The sequence below is a fragment of the Glandiceps talaboti genome, chromosome 20 (assembly GCF_964340395.1).
Source record: "Glandiceps talaboti chromosome 20, keGlaTala1.1, whole genome shotgun sequence".
In the NCBI taxonomy this organism is placed as follows: domain Eukaryota; kingdom Metazoa; phylum Hemichordata; class Enteropneusta; family Spengelidae; genus Glandiceps; species Glandiceps talaboti.
Genome location: NC_135568.1, coordinates 8,197,179 through 8,214,433, shown reverse-complemented (window position 1 = coordinate 8,214,433; position 17,255 = coordinate 8,197,179). Strand labels below are relative to the sequence as shown.

At 36.2% G+C, this 17,255-nt stretch overlaps 2 protein-coding genes across 2 annotated transcripts; one reads left to right on the top strand and one right to left on the bottom strand.

Moving 5' to 3' along the window:
• Window positions 1-2,653: 2,653 nt before the first annotated feature.
• Window positions 2,654-7,578, bottom strand: LOC144450804 (uncharacterized). The gene is made up of 4 exons (XM_078141533.1): window positions 7,133-7,578; window positions 6,148-6,299; window positions 5,097-5,379; window positions 2,654-4,133 (listed from the first exon to the last, which is right to left on the bottom strand). The coding sequence occupies exons 1-4, from the start codon at window positions 7,458-7,460 to the stop codon at window positions 3,988-3,990; spliced, it is 909 nt and encodes a 302-aa protein (XP_077997659.1). The 5' UTR covers window positions 7,461-7,578; the 3' UTR covers window positions 2,654-3,987.
• Window positions 7,579-7,713: 135 nt separating this feature from the next.
• On the top strand, window positions 7,714-13,535 carry LOC144450841 (uncharacterized). The gene is made up of 4 exons (XM_078141580.1): window positions 7,714-8,002; window positions 8,523-8,668; window positions 12,282-12,627; window positions 12,987-13,535. Exons 1-4 carry the CDS (start codon window positions 7,786-7,788, stop codon window positions 13,136-13,138), a joined length of 861 nt encoding a protein of 286 aa, XP_077997706.1. The 5' UTR covers window positions 7,714-7,785; the 3' UTR covers window positions 13,139-13,535.
• The last annotated feature ends 3,720 nt before the right edge of the window (window positions 13,536-17,255 follow it).

Below are 17,255 nucleotides of genomic sequence, written 5' to 3'. Positions count from 1 at the left end.
CTATACTATTGATCGACACATACCAATATTGTTACTGGTATGCAGGTGTTATTTCTAGACTATAATAGTAAACATTATGTGATTGTTAGAAAGAACGGAATTTCAATTCTTATTAACAAGGATTCCTGGCACGCGTATTGAATGAAAAAATAATTCACCGGGCAACATTTTAATATAATTGCAGTATATCTAAAACAAAAACAAAAATGTACGCTATTTTGATTGATAGCTCTCTGTTGTAAAAAAAATTCTTCTTATGATTGGACCAAGAGGCCATCGCATAGGCAGCAACAAATTGCAACGGTTAAACTTACTCTAGGAGATTTGATTTGACGTTCACTTCACGGTCACCCTTACTTAGTGTAATTTCCATAGTCAAATATCTGAGGTTCCCTATTCTTAAGCTTACAATTCATTTTTATACATTTCACTTAATCGTTACATATTGCGAAATATAAATTCGTGGGTCATAGTCATTGAACTCAACATCATTACAGACTGCGAAAAGAATTTCATCAAATGAATGTATATTGTACTTATATGACTTTTTCAAATTCTTATTTTCGTGTAGTTATTGTCAACTGCAAGTTGATGTATATACACTGACGATTTTTATATTAATTTTGTAAAACGTCTATGGTTTAAACTTAAATATATACAACAAAAACCCTTTGAAACTCACCTGTACATAAAGATATATGGTCGAAGCTGACGGTTCAGTGATCAAATCAACGGCTGTAGGTCAGAACCTGGGGTCAAATTCTCATCGATTCTAGGATCACATTCGTATATAGCGCTACAAATTGTGACAAACACTCGACAGAAGCTTGAACATTGGTTAGATTCGCTACCACAGTCAACAAATCTACCTGTCCGGATTTGTTCCGCGCTATTGTCGGAACGACACCGGCACATACGTTTGGTGACCACCACAGACATATGCCATATACGTATATTAAAGGGTTGGACTCGGATAAAGTTCAATAAACTGACGGTAACCAATGCTGGGAGGGCGATTTGCTTGGTTGTTGCTATGGTGAGGAAGACTCGACCATGTCCACTAACAGAAACCATGTTATTTATTGTCTATAAGTACACCACGCATTGTTTAATTTGATTGCAGTCTTATCACAAAATATACAAGATATGAGGTCAAATATATAATTAAGGCGCATTCGGTATCGCAGACTATTATATTATATTCGTGTTAGTGCTTCTATTTCCTTTCACGAAACGTTATATTAATTTACTATACAATATTTCAGATATTCCACTCTGTTGGCTGATTAGCGTATTTACAACATACACAACACACGTACGTATATACGCACACGTACGCACACACACACATACACACGCGCGCGCACACACACACACACACACGCACGCACACACACACACACACACACACACACACACGCACGCACGCACATACACACACACATCATCACCACCACCACCACCACCACCACCATCACCACCACCGCCGCCGCCACCACCACCACCACCGCCGCCGCCACCACCACCACCACCACCACCACCACCACCACCACCATCACCACCACCGCCGCCGCCACCACCACCACCACCACCACCACCACCACCACCACCACCATCACCACCACCGCCGCCGCCACCACCACCACCACCACCACCACCACCACCACCACCACCACCACCACCACCACCACAGGTACTTGTTTCCCGAGATATGTATCAGTATGTTTCTATAAGAATACAATTAAGTGTCGATAATATTGACTTCTTTTGTAGTGCCTGAGACACACACACACACACACACACACACACACACACACACACACACACACAGACACACAGACACAAACAAACACAGACACACACACAGACACACACACACACACACACACACACACACACACACACAATATCATAGTATATTCTAGTCTGTACTGCTTATGGTTGAATATTTATTTCTTGCATCCCACTTTGTGTTGTAGTCAGGTTTGTGTGTAATACAGGTTGTGTTTAATAGTGTGATAAGGGCTGATAGAGGGGAAGATTTCCATCACCCTCAAAGCTAGTCTCTAAGATACGACGCAGCTGGACGCTATCAACTACATTTGTGATTTGACTGATATTAACGTCTGATAGGGCTGAGCAGCATGAAGTATCTTACAGTCTACTTCAAAGCCATTATCCACAACTGATATATATCAAAAGTTCTGGTCTTAATAGCTATGTCTATCCAAGAGTTCTGAGCCAAGTGGAACTAAAAATATGGTTGTTTTACGTCACCACAATGCGTGTCTATGTCACGACAACACGTGTTTACGTCACTGATTCTGTTGTCTTCGAAATATGAGTCGAAACCTTCAATTACTTACCCCGATTTTTCTTTGATATTACTAGCGCTGGTAAAATTTCTTTATTCCCTAATATTTGTCTTCACTCAACCGTAAAAATACTCGTGACTTAAGGGTTGTCACTACGAGTTGCTAGACGAGTAGTGACAAAGGCTCCTTAGGTCACTCATATTTTCCTTGGCTGAACGAAGAGAAATATTGGGGAATAACATCTAATTCTCCAACATAACAAAACACTCAAGCTGGTAACGATGAAATATTTTGACTCATATTTTTATTGCAAAATAAAAATGACATTGCAGTCAACAAGATACACATTGTAAAACACAGTGAGTACAGGAGTGAGTTCTATCTATCTACTGGTGAATTAACTTCCCTGGTCAACAAAAAATATAAAATAATACACATCACTCACAATATTTACAGCTTTTCTGTTGACCTTTGACCTGCATCTTTTCTGATCTGTTCAAAGCACATTCAACATGAACATTTTCCGGAAAGATTTTTGAATATAAATTCTAGTTTTAAAACGTAAGAAAATTATATTTATGTAAATTCAAAGCAGGGAAAAACAAACAAAAAATACAAGTAAATTGTAAATTACTAGTATTTCATCAACTATTTGTCCATATGCATAGAGGATGCAAATTATGCCTACTCTGTGTTATGTTCACAGGGGGTGTCACTCACTATACTCAGGGAAACATTCCTGGTCAGGTATTGTGTGCACAGGGGGTGGCAATCCCCTTACTCAGGGAAATATTGTTATTTTACTAGAAACTAAATATACATCTAAATCTTGCATAGCTAGCAACTTATAATTGCTTCAACATCATTCTTTCAAAGTTTTGCAAACTATTTATCAGCTCTGGTGTATGAGAGATTGGTGGTAGACACACAATGGTTCCTTGGAAGCCAATCAAGTAGTCTCACACATGAAATAGTGGTTGAGTCTGGAAAATTTGCATAGCAAAGAATTGTTATGCAAATGTGTGCATTTGAAATGAGAAGACAACAAATGAATGACTTTGCATATTATTTATAATTTGCATATTAAATTAATGAAAATGATATTGTCTGTTGTACGGTATCTCTGCTATGAATGGAGATATGTGATAGGCTTTCTACAAAATCAAATTGCATATAAATATCACTGCATCTAATATAATAGTTTGTTGAACTCTGAGGAACATGATAATGACATCATAATTTTCTGTAGTTTTGCTGGAATGTAATTTATGATGTCACTGTTTTCTGTTGTGATGTTCTAGTTAAACTGTGACATCACCATTTTCTGTAATTATGTTGGAATGTAATTGTGATGTCACTGTTTTCTGTTGTGATGTTCTAGTTAAATCGTGACATCACCATTTTCTGTAGTTATGTAGGAATCTAATTGTGATGTCACTGTTTTCTGTTGTAATGTTCTAGTTAAACTATGACATCACCATTTTCTGTAGTTATGTAGGAATCTAATTGTGATGTCCCTAGTTTTTGTTATCATGTGACATCACGATCTTCTGTAGATATGTCAGAATTCAAATGTGATGTCATGATTTCTTTAAGTTCCAAATATGTTTTTGTACGTGCTTGTATTTTCTTGTCTGACAACATGTAGTCTCTTATGAAACTAAATTGATATCTATTCACACAATCCATGTATGTGTTTATAGCGACTGGATACATGTCTGACTTCTTCACGCAGTGGTTTCCTACGGTCGTTCATGTCTCGCTCATGAAGATGACGACCTCCATATTTCCCATCGTTAGTCAACACACCAGTTGTACCTGTAAGATAACAAACATTGTCAATAATAGTATTAATGGTTTGAGTATGTTAGATTCTCTAGGTCATCTTTTGACAAACTCAGGTTCACACCATGACTCCCACTCCTCATGGCACATGTGAGAATAAGTCACCCTTCTTGTTCTATTTTGACTCTCCAGCATGTGGTGAAATGCTATTGCAGGTACTGAGAATTACATCAATTTTTAAAACCCCATGTTGTTATCCCTCCCTCACATTTTCTTTTGGTTAAATTTTTTTTTTCTAAAAAAAAGTGCAAAATTTAAATCATTAAGTTTGATTTTTGTAAAACAAAAACAAATTTAATTGCTGGGTACCTATCAACACAAAATTAAGACTTGTCTTTATTATTTTGGTGAAGGAAATCTAATTTTCCACCAAATAATGATCATGCTTGTGTAAAAGATGGGTTCAATTGTAAGCCACCTGTTGATTGCTGATGGTGACGGTGCCCTCTATAGTTGAAAACAGGATGGCCATACAAGTTCAAAGTTGGACATTTTGAAGAAAGTGTGTAATGACGTTAGTAATAACCTTTTTATATCACCATATCTTCTTACACTCAATATCAAAACCCCTCCCCTCCAAAAAAGGGAGAAATTTCCACAAGAGTTTGATATCAGTTTGCAACAAGCAGCTGCACATAGCAAGCTTGTATGGGTACACGAAATGATTGAGTTGATAAATTTTCTTAGGGTAAGAAGCATGCAACAGTTCAAAACATTTTTATTAAGGGTTGTTACATGCTTGTACAGGTGAGAGTGGCCTTTGTATTTTAACTTTCTACCTTGCAAGCTAGTACAAGCTTGTTGGAATGTACAGCTAACCTTTTTAAGCTGCCTACCATCTTTATTTCTGTACAAGCTTGCTGTCACCTTTCAGTTTTCATATGAGAGTATCACTCCATCCTGCTAAAATGAGTTCAATAATACATATTTTCTCACCTGAATTCATGGCACCTGGTCTGCCACTGTAATCTGGTACTTGATACATACTTGGCGTGGTCCATACACCAGATCTGTGCCCATCTACGGTTGGTGGGTCTGTACGAGGTCCTATATGTTCACGTCTTGTAACTGTACACTCATTTGGTACTGGTCTTCTGTAGTTTGGGTCATCCAGAGGGCCTGGTCCTGGTCCCCATTCTTTGCCAAATTTTAACGGCCCCGACAAATTTGACACACGCATGTTTCGATTGATAGCTTCTAACACAAGGGGAGCTATTTCCTGAAAACAACATAAGAAGTAATAGAATCAGAACTACACAAATAGAAATAAAATGTTATATTTCATGTACAAAGTCTAAAAAAAAGAAACTTAATTTTCTTGACTTCATATCAAGCTATTTTCTCTGTAAATTGAGCATATTCAGGTGTTGAACTGTAAAAGGGGAGAATATTATTTGTCATTCATAATTCATATTTTGATATATTTTGTAAAACCCTGGTGTCCTCAGTCCATTTACCCACCCCTACAACGATAGCCAAGAGCAAACAGTCATACATGTAGTTCATATCCTTAACACAGTTGTTATGTCTCTCTTGTTCTGTGTTGTCAATAGTATAGTCGGACAAATGATAGTAATAATAATTATTATTATTTACACTGGATACAGTTCTTTATGTTTCATAAACTTGAGAGCCTCCTCATGGGTTCAGTGCTAATGCTAGAGGAAACCAGAGTGCCTGGGGAAACCTGTGTTGTTTGGTAGAGTCAAACTGAATGACACTCTTCTTACAGTGTGATAAATTTTAATCACATCCCAATTCAAATTCAAATCCTGACTGCAGTGGTAAGAGCCGGGTGGGGGGGGGGGGGGTACCACTGGTCAGATCTGGTAGGGGTGTGTGGCCAATGCTGTCAACCCCAGACCCCATTTTAGACCAATTTTGACCCAAAACCAATACCCCGTTTTAGACCAATCAGTGGGGGTAAGAGGCCAGTGGTTTAACTACTTGGCCACCTACAACAGATACACACAATCAATGTACTTACTCGTCTGTAGTTTCTAATATGTTCCAAGTGTTTTAAACAGACAGTCTCCAGGAAACCATCATCCAATGCCCTTTCTCCTCTACTTTCTACACAACATTCATTTTTATAATCAACAATATAGTGTGCTACTTCAGACAGTCTGGCAATAAGCACTGCAACAGAAAAAAAAGAAGAAGATACAGATGTGGTTTATAATAACTGCAATACAAATGTAATTGAGTGAAAAATACAATGTATACATATACCTGACTGACACATTTAATACGAGGATTTTTTTTGAAACTTTTTCAAAGAAATTGTAGATTCTAAATTAATACAATGTGAAAAAGAAGAAAATAACGTATACCTAGTAAAAAAACCATGCAAGTCAAAAGTATTGGTAAAATATATTTGAATATAAGTCCTATATAGACAATTTATACATAATTTTTAATAATATGCCCAACAATATGGTCTAAGCAGTGCGCATTAATACCCAGATTTATGATCATAAAACTTGTTCTGTTTTCTCAAAAAACTCCTTTAGTAGCATGCATGCACTATCAGTATCATTTTCTGTGCTTAACGCATCATACAACAATCATATCCTACCAGGTGCCCATTTACACACTTTGGTAAAGCAAGGCATGAATCTTCGTTGTTAATATTACAATAATCTAGAGTCTTAGCATAACTGATATGTGTTCTGGAGTTGTTGAAAATTTACAGCAGAATTCATTAGATACAGAGGCATGTTTTAAACATTTACATGTACAGTTCATGAAAGTCTATTCTAGGTAGTACTTAAGCAAACATTAGCATACTAACTGAGTATTAAATGGGTACAATTTGTAACAGTGTTTCTTAAGTTTATTGCATAAATTTGCATAATTGAATGTTTAATATGCAATAACATTAAGGATTGAAAAACAAAGTGGGCAACTGATAAATAAACTGGGTTTAAATATATGTGAGATAAAAAAAAAAAAAAATGAACATGTCATACCTTTATTTTCTGCTTCGTGGTCTGCTTTCCAGAAATGGGAATGGTAATTATTTGTTGATTCTTCATACGCCCTGTCTCTCGCCAATTCTTTAATGTCAACACCCAAACCTTTGAATTCCTCCAATAGTTCTTGTGTTCTGTAATATTCAGGGTCTTCTACACAGGCAGCGATATTTTGGATCAGAATGTGAAATACATGGTGTATATTGTCTGCAGCCGACGCATGATCGACGAGACTATAGCTTATATTACTGTGACTTAGCCCAACAAATCGAGCCGGTTTATCAACTGGTGGTCGGATAGCAGGAATCGCTGGTGGAGCTGTCATTTTTCAATGTCTTATAAAGAAGAAATTTGACTAAATTGTGTTATAACCGGAGCTGTAATCTGTGAGTTGCCTCCGAAGTGTCGCTATATTAACGTAGACTGCTAAGTCTATGGCTTCGTTTCCACGTAACAACGCCTTGTAAACAATCGCCTCCACAGCTCAGGTCACGTGACGGGGAGAGGTCAACTTGACTGTGATGCAAATAAGGGTCATAGAACAATTTATGCAAATCACATTGTGTTTACGAATATTGCTTAGCACCGCGAGAGGTTCAGCGTGAAACCCAACAAATGCACACATTTGGTCAAATTTAGACTAAATAACGATGTCTTCGGCAAATCCAGCAACACCATTGACTCGAAGTCAATACAGAGACAGTTGTACAAGTGTTTTAATGGGAATAGATAGCATTTATAGACATGGAATTATTCTTAACGAACCGCTCGACGAGGAACTCAAACAACTTGCCAAAATGTTGGACACGATACGACCAGAAGTTGACGACAATTTAGAATATTATGTCGACGGTCCTCTCGTTAGATGTAAGTATTTTTTCAAACCCTCACACAGATATTTAAAAATATGTATTTAAACATGTTATAGAAAACGGTTTTATATTTTGTGTGAAATTTTCGAGCTGTCACATATATAAATACAAGTAAAATATTCATTTAAATGTGCTAGGTGGTGTCTCAATGGAGTGGTGAGTGATGGGTGTGATTGTCAACAATTTGTTCACCCTTCCTCACCAGTCGTTCAGTTCGTGTGTGTGTGTGTGTGTGTGTGTGTGTGTGTTTGTTTGTTTGTTTGAACCTTTGGAGGGGGAGGGGTGTAATATTGGGTGTGTGTAAGTTGTCATGAACTGTGTGGGGGTGTAATATTATTCTTCTGTATATTCATGACTATCAGTATCATTATTATTATGTGCTGTTGTTTTTGTTGACTATTATATCATCGTTATATATTATATTATAATGTATGTTTGAATGTTTGTTTTTATTATACAATTGTGTTTATTTACAAATAACATTTTCATTTTTGTCCCTTTTACTCATTTTACAGTTTTGACCACTAAAATAACCAAACTTAAAGCTATTGTTTGTGAAATTCGCCGTGCTTGTAGTCAGAGAAATGTCAATCTACACGGACAGAATCACCTTGACAGGCATTTAGATGAACATTTACAACAATTAAAGGAAGTCAAACAGGTTGGTATTGGAGTAATGCAATTGACCACATGTACAGCGGAAATTATGTTTGCGTTCACTTTAAATTATCAAACATGTTTCAGTTCAGTTTCCACATTCAACCAAGTAACATCACTGCAACTTAGATAAGTACCATCTGAAGAGCTGTCCAACAAGTAACATTGGGTAGAGGTACTTATCTCTTATTTTGTTGATGTTTCTTGGTTGAATGTGGTTCTTATCAAACATGTTTGATCATCAGAAAGTGGACACAATTTTTATTTCTACTGTATTGTTCTGCAGCCTGTCAAGTTACAGCTAAAACGGGAAGCATTCACCAGAAGATTATATGTAACATATACATTTGTGATCAGAGTTTGTCATTTTGCAAGTTTATGGTTGTTGTTTTTACTTGATAGATAACAACACTTTTACTCCTGAACACAGCAAGGTGTTTCAAAAGCTGAATGAATGTACACAAAACTCTTTTCCGTCACTATCCTACCTTGTTCAGCAATAAAAGTGCTCTCATCTAGCAAGCAAAACAACACCCCCAACTATCAAATAACCAGTTTTGATCATAAAAGTATATGTCCCATATAGTATTCTGATGAACTCTGCCTGTTTTAGCTGTAGTCTGTCATTTTATTATCACAGTGAAGAATAAATTGTGTCAGAAAAAATTTGGAAAATTTGGAACCAAATTCCAAAGTTTCGTTGGCATCATCAGGGATGCCAGTTATGGGCTGTTATTATACCGGTATGTGTAGGAAGGGAGACTCATGAAACAAGCGTGTTTATTGAACTTTTTATCATGGTTTTAAGTACTTCATTAAACTGAATAGTGTGACAAAATTACTTTATGTTGTATGTTTTAAATGATAAATACCAAAAACTGTTTATTATGACAAAATAATAACCTGTAATAGATAAAGAAGAACAGTTCATTTTTTGACCCTCGAACCACAATTTTTTATTTTGAAGTTTGTATTCTCTGGGGAATAGATTTCTAAATCCATTTAGTAAATATTGGTGTGATCAGTCCAAATGTGTTATAAAGTACTCCTACCTGTGGACTACATACTGTGTGGTATATGTCTACAAATAGCTTGGCCTTTTTTCAGTAGTTTGTAAGGTATGCCATGTGGGGGCGCTCTCACACAAGGCTGGTACGGGCAGAGCCACACAACATATTTATCTTACACTACAGTCCACAATACATGTACCAGTAGTGTACGATAGGTATCTGAATTAAGGTTATACTATAGGTCTAGTTTGTTTAGATTTATTTATTTACTACATCTCTTTTGGATCAGGGGCTCACTACTACTTATCTAGAAGCAACAAAGATAATGCTAATAATTGGACAAACTAAATAAAAATCAGGACATGAAAACAAACAAGCACTGCCCATACAAATGTAGCAATGAAAATAATAGACAACAGACTTATAGTCTTATGCCCTTCGACCTCCTTTGGAGTGACAATGTATGATAACACAGACTCGTGGAGTGTACAGGCTAGTGTACAAAGCATTGATTTATGGTCCAATCACTTATATTTGAATCATGCAAAATACTGCTAATGTTATAGTTTGTGGGATTTTGTTACGAAGCTTATTCAGCTAGAGAAATGATGCAAAATGTAGGGTTATATTTTTGAATATATAAATATCATAATACAGCTATAGATCAGCTATACTCTTTAACATGTAAATCATGCTGGTAAGACATGGTATGAATAGTTCCTATTACATTACTAAGGGTTCTAATAGGGAACTTGCAAACCCGCCATGTTGAATGTTGCATCATGGGAAATGTGGTCATAAATACTAATCAAATAGTATTGTAAACAATAATGTTACATTGTTTTTAACCACAAATGATCAATTCATAGTTCCCTGACCATTGTGGGAGGTTCATTTTATCGGTAGCTCCTGATTAAGTATTACGATAACCACAGATAATCCCATAGTCCTTTGCGACTGAGCATGCTCAGTCTGGATTGCAAGTTCCCTATTACTTCAACATGTAACATTTCACTTTCACCCGTTTAAGTGAACAGGTGAACATTGCTTATAAGTAATTAAAAACCTTGATTGTGTAACAGTAGTTATTAGTGTAAAGACGTTTTAGCATATATCTAGTCTGTTAGGTCCACCATAACAGAGCGCCCTCACGCATCAGTCTTGTGAGGTGAGAGGTAAAAAGGCGTTATTATAGCATATATATCTAGTTAGTCTGTAAGGTACACTTAGTGCCCTCACAAAGCAGTCAATCCCTCCTGCGAGGTGAGAGGAGGCTGGTGAGAGGAGGCAGGTCAGAGGAGGCTGATGAGGGCGGAACATATCTTACAGTCTAATATTTAGTGTGTTGTATTGTTAAACAGTGTTATCTTCAGGAGGTATATCATTTATCAATTATGTCACACCATTTAGATATGATTACTGATTGTGTACCAGTTGGAGATCTCTGATTTCATATCGATTACATACAAGTTAAATAATAACTAAACACACATGTCATGAAGAACTGTACAATCTATAAACTCTCAAGGGAGAAATTACATTTCAACATGACATTACATTGAGTATGTATGCAGTATCTTGATGTTATGGTTGACATGGTAACTGTCTAGTCAGGGGAATACCTAGGAATACAACAGAATTCTATCAAATTACCTAATTTCCTTGTCATAAACAGGACTGATAAATTAAGCTACCTCCTTGTGAAGTATCTATCATGGTGATAATTTTCACTCCCTGGTGTTTAATTTTAAACAACTTGTTGATAAGGCCAAGGCTGGCTAGTCTACTACACCTATTACATTACACATACCCATGCAGTGAAATAACAATTGAAATGAAAACTGTGAACTCAGGGCATGCTCTGGTGGTCAGTGTCATGTATCAAGCCGTGTGTCCATGTGTCACGGCGATAGCAAGATTTATCTGACAAATATTCAATGTTAGTGTGTGTGTGTGGGGGGGGGGAGGTGGGGGGGGTAATCATATAGCACTGAATTAAAGACACATTTGTAATTACTAAATAAAGATATCTTTATAGATAATGCACATTTATTTAAATGACAATATTATTATTAATTTATTCGTCTTGAAAAAAAAACATTTCCTTTACATTGACAGGAACTACATAGATATATAGATTACATTGACACAAATAGATAAATGAGTGGTTCACTCAAAAGCACTATATTTTTCCTCAGGGCCTAGCACAGACCCAGAATAAAACAACAGACCATCATTCTTCCTTGACTACCAAGGGCACATGCAATCCATACAGCTACTGTAAGAAAGTAGGCTTAAATTCTTCACATATAGCAACCCCTGTCCTAATAGGTTCCCATTTGTATGACTGCATTGACTGGGACATGTATGATGATAGCAGTTTGCTCAAATTGACAACCGGCAAATTCTGAGCAAGCCCTTCTCATCACTTGACCATCATGACAGACAAAATATATTGGAAACACAGAAACTGACAAGATTACAATTGGATAAACTGAAAGTAACAAAATAAATAAACAAATACACTTTCATTCTTCATCCATAAATGCTTTCTCTTATGTATTACCACATTAAGTTACTTTATATTTACTGTTTTTACTTACACAGGAATTGGAACCATTTTACCAGAATACCGTAGAGAGACGTGCCAACATGGAAGAAGCTATGAGACAACATCACCTTGATGCACTAGCCAAGAGTAAATGGGCACCAGGTGCCTCACAACAAACCACCACTGGGGGCGCTATGAAGACACCCGGCTCCTCAGATAGAAATGTTAGATTTGAAGGAGGGGTCATTGACCCAGCAATGGCACAAATGGAAGAAAACACAGCAGCGGAATCAACAGGGTTGTATGAGAGACCAGTGCAAAGTAAAGAACCACGGTCTGACACATGGCCAGAAGATGAACCCTTCCCTCCTTATCCTGAAATGAGAACTCAACCTCCATTTGGTAAGATTAAAGGGGAACACCACTCAAGGAAATTTTCATAAAAACACGGTTTCTGGAGAGTCATTTCATAATTTTACATCGCCTACAATTACTTGTGATTTCAGAGAAATGTCAAGTTTATCTTCTGCCTTTATAGGGTATCTTTGCAATGGGCTATTGCATCATGGGAGTTTAAATAATGTATCAATGGTTGAACACTGAATATTCATGAGTACAAAAATGCTGCACAATTCAAATAAAGGTGAAAAAAGCCTAGAGATTTGAACAAGTCTAAGTCATCATTTACATAGGACAGTCTTGCTACCATGTGTGTATTTGGATAATACCTCTAACTCATTCTAATTTTTGTCTTTCAACAGTTGATGGTCGTTTGAGAGATCTGAACGCATACAAGGACCTACCACAGTTTACTGGGAAAGATTTACCCGTACCTAAACTACCAGATGCTGAACTTGGTTACATTGCTCCACATACAAAGCATTGGGATCACCACGATACAGTCATGTACTAAACCTAACCTTTGACCTTAAAGAAGTTACCTTTGACCTGAGCACAATACCAATAACCTTTGAACTTTGTCTCTTCCTTGAATTGGCATATTATTATGTATATATGTACCAAAATCTATGTAAAAGTAAAGTGTACATATCTAAAAACACCTTTACATCTTTCTTGATGAACTTTTAATAATTCTTTCTTCAGAAGTTTTTATTTGTATAATATGATATGATAGATGATAACTGATATTAATTTTATCGTATATTAATATGACTTTGTCTAAGATCATAAACCGTGTACCAGGATGCTCTCTCTCCGTTCTCAAATATTGTGTAAATATTTAGTTTTCTGTGTACATGTATGTAGAAAATGATAGCCTCACTGAGTTATGTCAATTGTATATTGCATTGGAATAGCAAATAAAGTTATTTCAAAAGTTTGTAGAATTTGTTGTTGTTTATTTTATTTTCTATAAGGCCTAAAAAAAATAATTGTATGGTTCTGGTTACCCGACCCCCACCAAGATTTTCACTACTGACCCTACACTTTTCTTGATGTATTCAAGAAAAAAATAATAAAAGTGGAAAAATTGTGAAGTCTCACAAGAAATAGTGGATGCGGAAACTGACATCAACTTAAAAAGACAATATAAAATTATTCTTTCCAATCTGTAATGACTGTATATCTGATAGGAAGAAATAAATAACACAGAGACCATTTGGAAAACAGTGGAAAACCTGAACGAGACACTCACACATGAAAAAAAATATCTAATGAAATAAAATAAAAAATCTACCTACCCCACGTATTCTAAAGTTGAGTGTAATCGGAACCTCACCATTTTTTTTGTTTGGCCTAAGTGTAAATGCCGAGTGAAATCCCTGTGTGCATTTGTCTTACACCCCCATCACTAAAATCACTAACTGTGCTAAATATGCTGTGACAAAGCATTGGAATTCTTTACCATGCCCCCTTAAAAGTAAAATGTTGAGGCAAAAATTCAAGATGGAACTATGAAATTATATTTTAAGTACTCCGTGATTTACTAATTCCAACCCTTGCATTGCTATGTATCGTTTCTCTTTGGTGTTTTCTTTAACATTATTTGCTTTCGTTGTATTTGCATTGTTTCTCACTTCATCTGTACTGTCCTTGTATTATAAGCACTTTTCATTGTTGAGTTATGTGTATACATGCATGTGTATATTTCACTGTGTATGTTTATGCAAATGAGTACATTTGCTTAACTATTTTCTTTATTGTCTTCATATTCTGAGCACTTTACATTATTGAGTTATGAGGTATATAGAGGTGTATGCATATTTGTGCGTATGTGTGTGTGTGTATGTGTGTGTGTATGTGTGTGTGTGTGTGTGTGTGTGTGTGTGTGTGCGTGTGCGTGCGTGTGTGTGTGTGTGTGTACTTTTGATTTACTTTTCTTCTGAAAGTTTGTTGCGTTCCATTATCGATTTGAAATGTAGAAAATGTACGGTCCATAGATAAGACTAGTTTTGTTGAACTATTTTCATTGTCCACATCAGATCAGATAACAGTATCCATATGCATGTTCATTGAAAGTGTTTTTGTTATTTGGTGAAAGTTCACTCATCACATTCACTCATTCACTCATTCATTCGTTCATTCGTTCGTTCGTTCGTTCATTCATTCATTCATTCATTCATTCATTCATTCATATACATGTACGAATAGAAATGGTGTTGATACAAACTTTTTGTACTGAATAGAAACATATTTTTATAGTGTGTTTTATATTTTGTAGTGTGTTCATTCATATATGTATAAAATCATATGCAAACAAGATAAGTATCGCCAACTGTGACAGTGACGTTGCAGTAATAGGTTCTCCTACCTCCATGCACAGAATTTCCCCTCTGTGCTTCATACCAGCTACAACTGATCAGTGCATCTAAGTACCAAAGAGGGCGTCCTACATGGCCACTCAAAGCTACACCTCTGTTCATCCCGGCTGTTTATATACGTCCCTGACCGTAAGTGTATTCCGAAGTTCTTGTAACTCCACCGCGACGCATATATCTTGGAGGAACGCGGAGAAATTGAAAATGAAATGAGGGCAGCAAAATCCTGCGTATTTTTATTTCAGCGCTGTTTTCAAATTGAACAGGTTTAGACTTTTCTTAAAACATAAAAAAGAAAAAGTGCAAGTTTCTATTCTATTCTTCAAGTTTCCTGTTTCTTCTGTTCTTCTATTAATGTTTCCCCTATAATGGTAGATATGGGTTGATTTGACACGAAAGTACTGCATGCTAGTACTGCAGCATTTATTCAGAGGTCAAAAGCGGTAATCTGAAAGCTGCACTGAAAGCTGCACTACGAGTAGAATGTATTTTAAAAACTTTTTGTTAGATATAATTACTTACTTGCTTACACTCGAAACAGCTTTGAATCACCTGTGAGCAATGTTTTTGTGTAGCAGTAGACATACTAATAATATGGTGCAATAAATGAATTTATTTTGAGTCCGCACCCTAAAATCATCTCTCCGACGCGAAGACGATTTCAACTTGTTACTGTACTACTTGCGGATAAAATCGACCTCAAAGTAACATGTGCAATGTATCATTATAGGTAATATAATAATGTTCAGTTACTATGGTAATATTGTCGATTGTCTGGATTGTCTGATTGGCATAATGGTACTCCAGTTACAGATAGTGTGACCGTGCGTGTAGGATCTATGGTGTAACTTGAAGTCAAGTCTGCAGAACCAAAAATCCGAATCAAATGTTAAATAGAAAAAAATTAAAAGTTGAGCCCAGGAAGAAGTAGCAAATGTTATAATGACATCATACCCCCTAACTTTCACCCGCTTCAAGTTCAAAGCGTTTCTGAACTTTAATTTCATAATGATGAATTGCTCATTTACCGCTTGTATATTTTGTCTACTACTAAATCGACATCAACACTTTTTTTGTCAGTTTAGGGATTGGTAATAACTACAACCTCCAGAGAAAAAAGACAAGTCTTGATATTCTTCAAATGAACGAGATTGATGAGACTGTCACGATGTGTTTACAAGACACATTTCACGTCATTTCTCTTATCGGCCAGCCCCTAATGGAGACTGCAAAACGTTACTACAATAGAAATTTGAATAGATGCTAATGAATTGGAAAACAAGCCACCGCACAAAGGATTATACTTGTCAACAAGTTTTCATGTCTTTATACGTGTCTCAGTGTCTGTAACTTGTATATTTTGAACAAGTACTTGTAGAACTGCTATGGTATAGCCAAATTATATGTAAATTAGTCTGTATATATTATATATATTATAGGTCTAGTTTTGGTGTTAAAGAGGGGATATATTTAATAGTACAGTTTGTTTAAGTCACTGTTCACCGACTCTGTTTGATACAATCTTGCTTACATACGGAGTCATTCGGGACTCGATTCTGACAGACCTGGAAAACAACAATCTATGAAATATTACACGCCCCTGTGGACCCTACGTGTAACATGATAAAAATACACGGGAAGAAGCTTAGTTACCAAGACTGTAACTGAATTTCAAAGTGAAAAATATGACATAATGTTATTTCAAAATCATATCCGCATTTATTTCTGAAGTGAATTAGATGTTCCACGAAAGTGAACGAAACATGTAGCATTGTCTCCACTTTTTCCGATAAAAAACCAAGTGCACACATTTTAATTACTGTAACAAGATTAAATAATACCCATAAAACAAAATAAAACAAAAACAAAACAATTATTTTTTTTAGTTGCAAAGTGACATCCGCGATCCGTTTCTTTGAACTCAAAAGTTTAGGAAGTTGCAGAAAGTTTGACCGGGAGTTTGACACATCTCTCCGATGTATTGTTGTATTTGTTCTTTCATTTTTCATTGTCGTTTATTTTTTTATCCACATATATGTTTTTTTTTTAAAATTCCTCTCGCATTAGTTTTATTCGATTTGGTTGAGTGGAAACCGTCCCCATCAGGTCACACACTGACGATATACCAGGTGAAGAGGTCACATACTTTCTGCGGTTTCTTTCCCACGGTCTATGTGCACATGTAGGTGTGACGTTGCAATCAAAGGACACAAATATTTGTGACGTAGAGGGCCATCCACCATTAGCATGCAC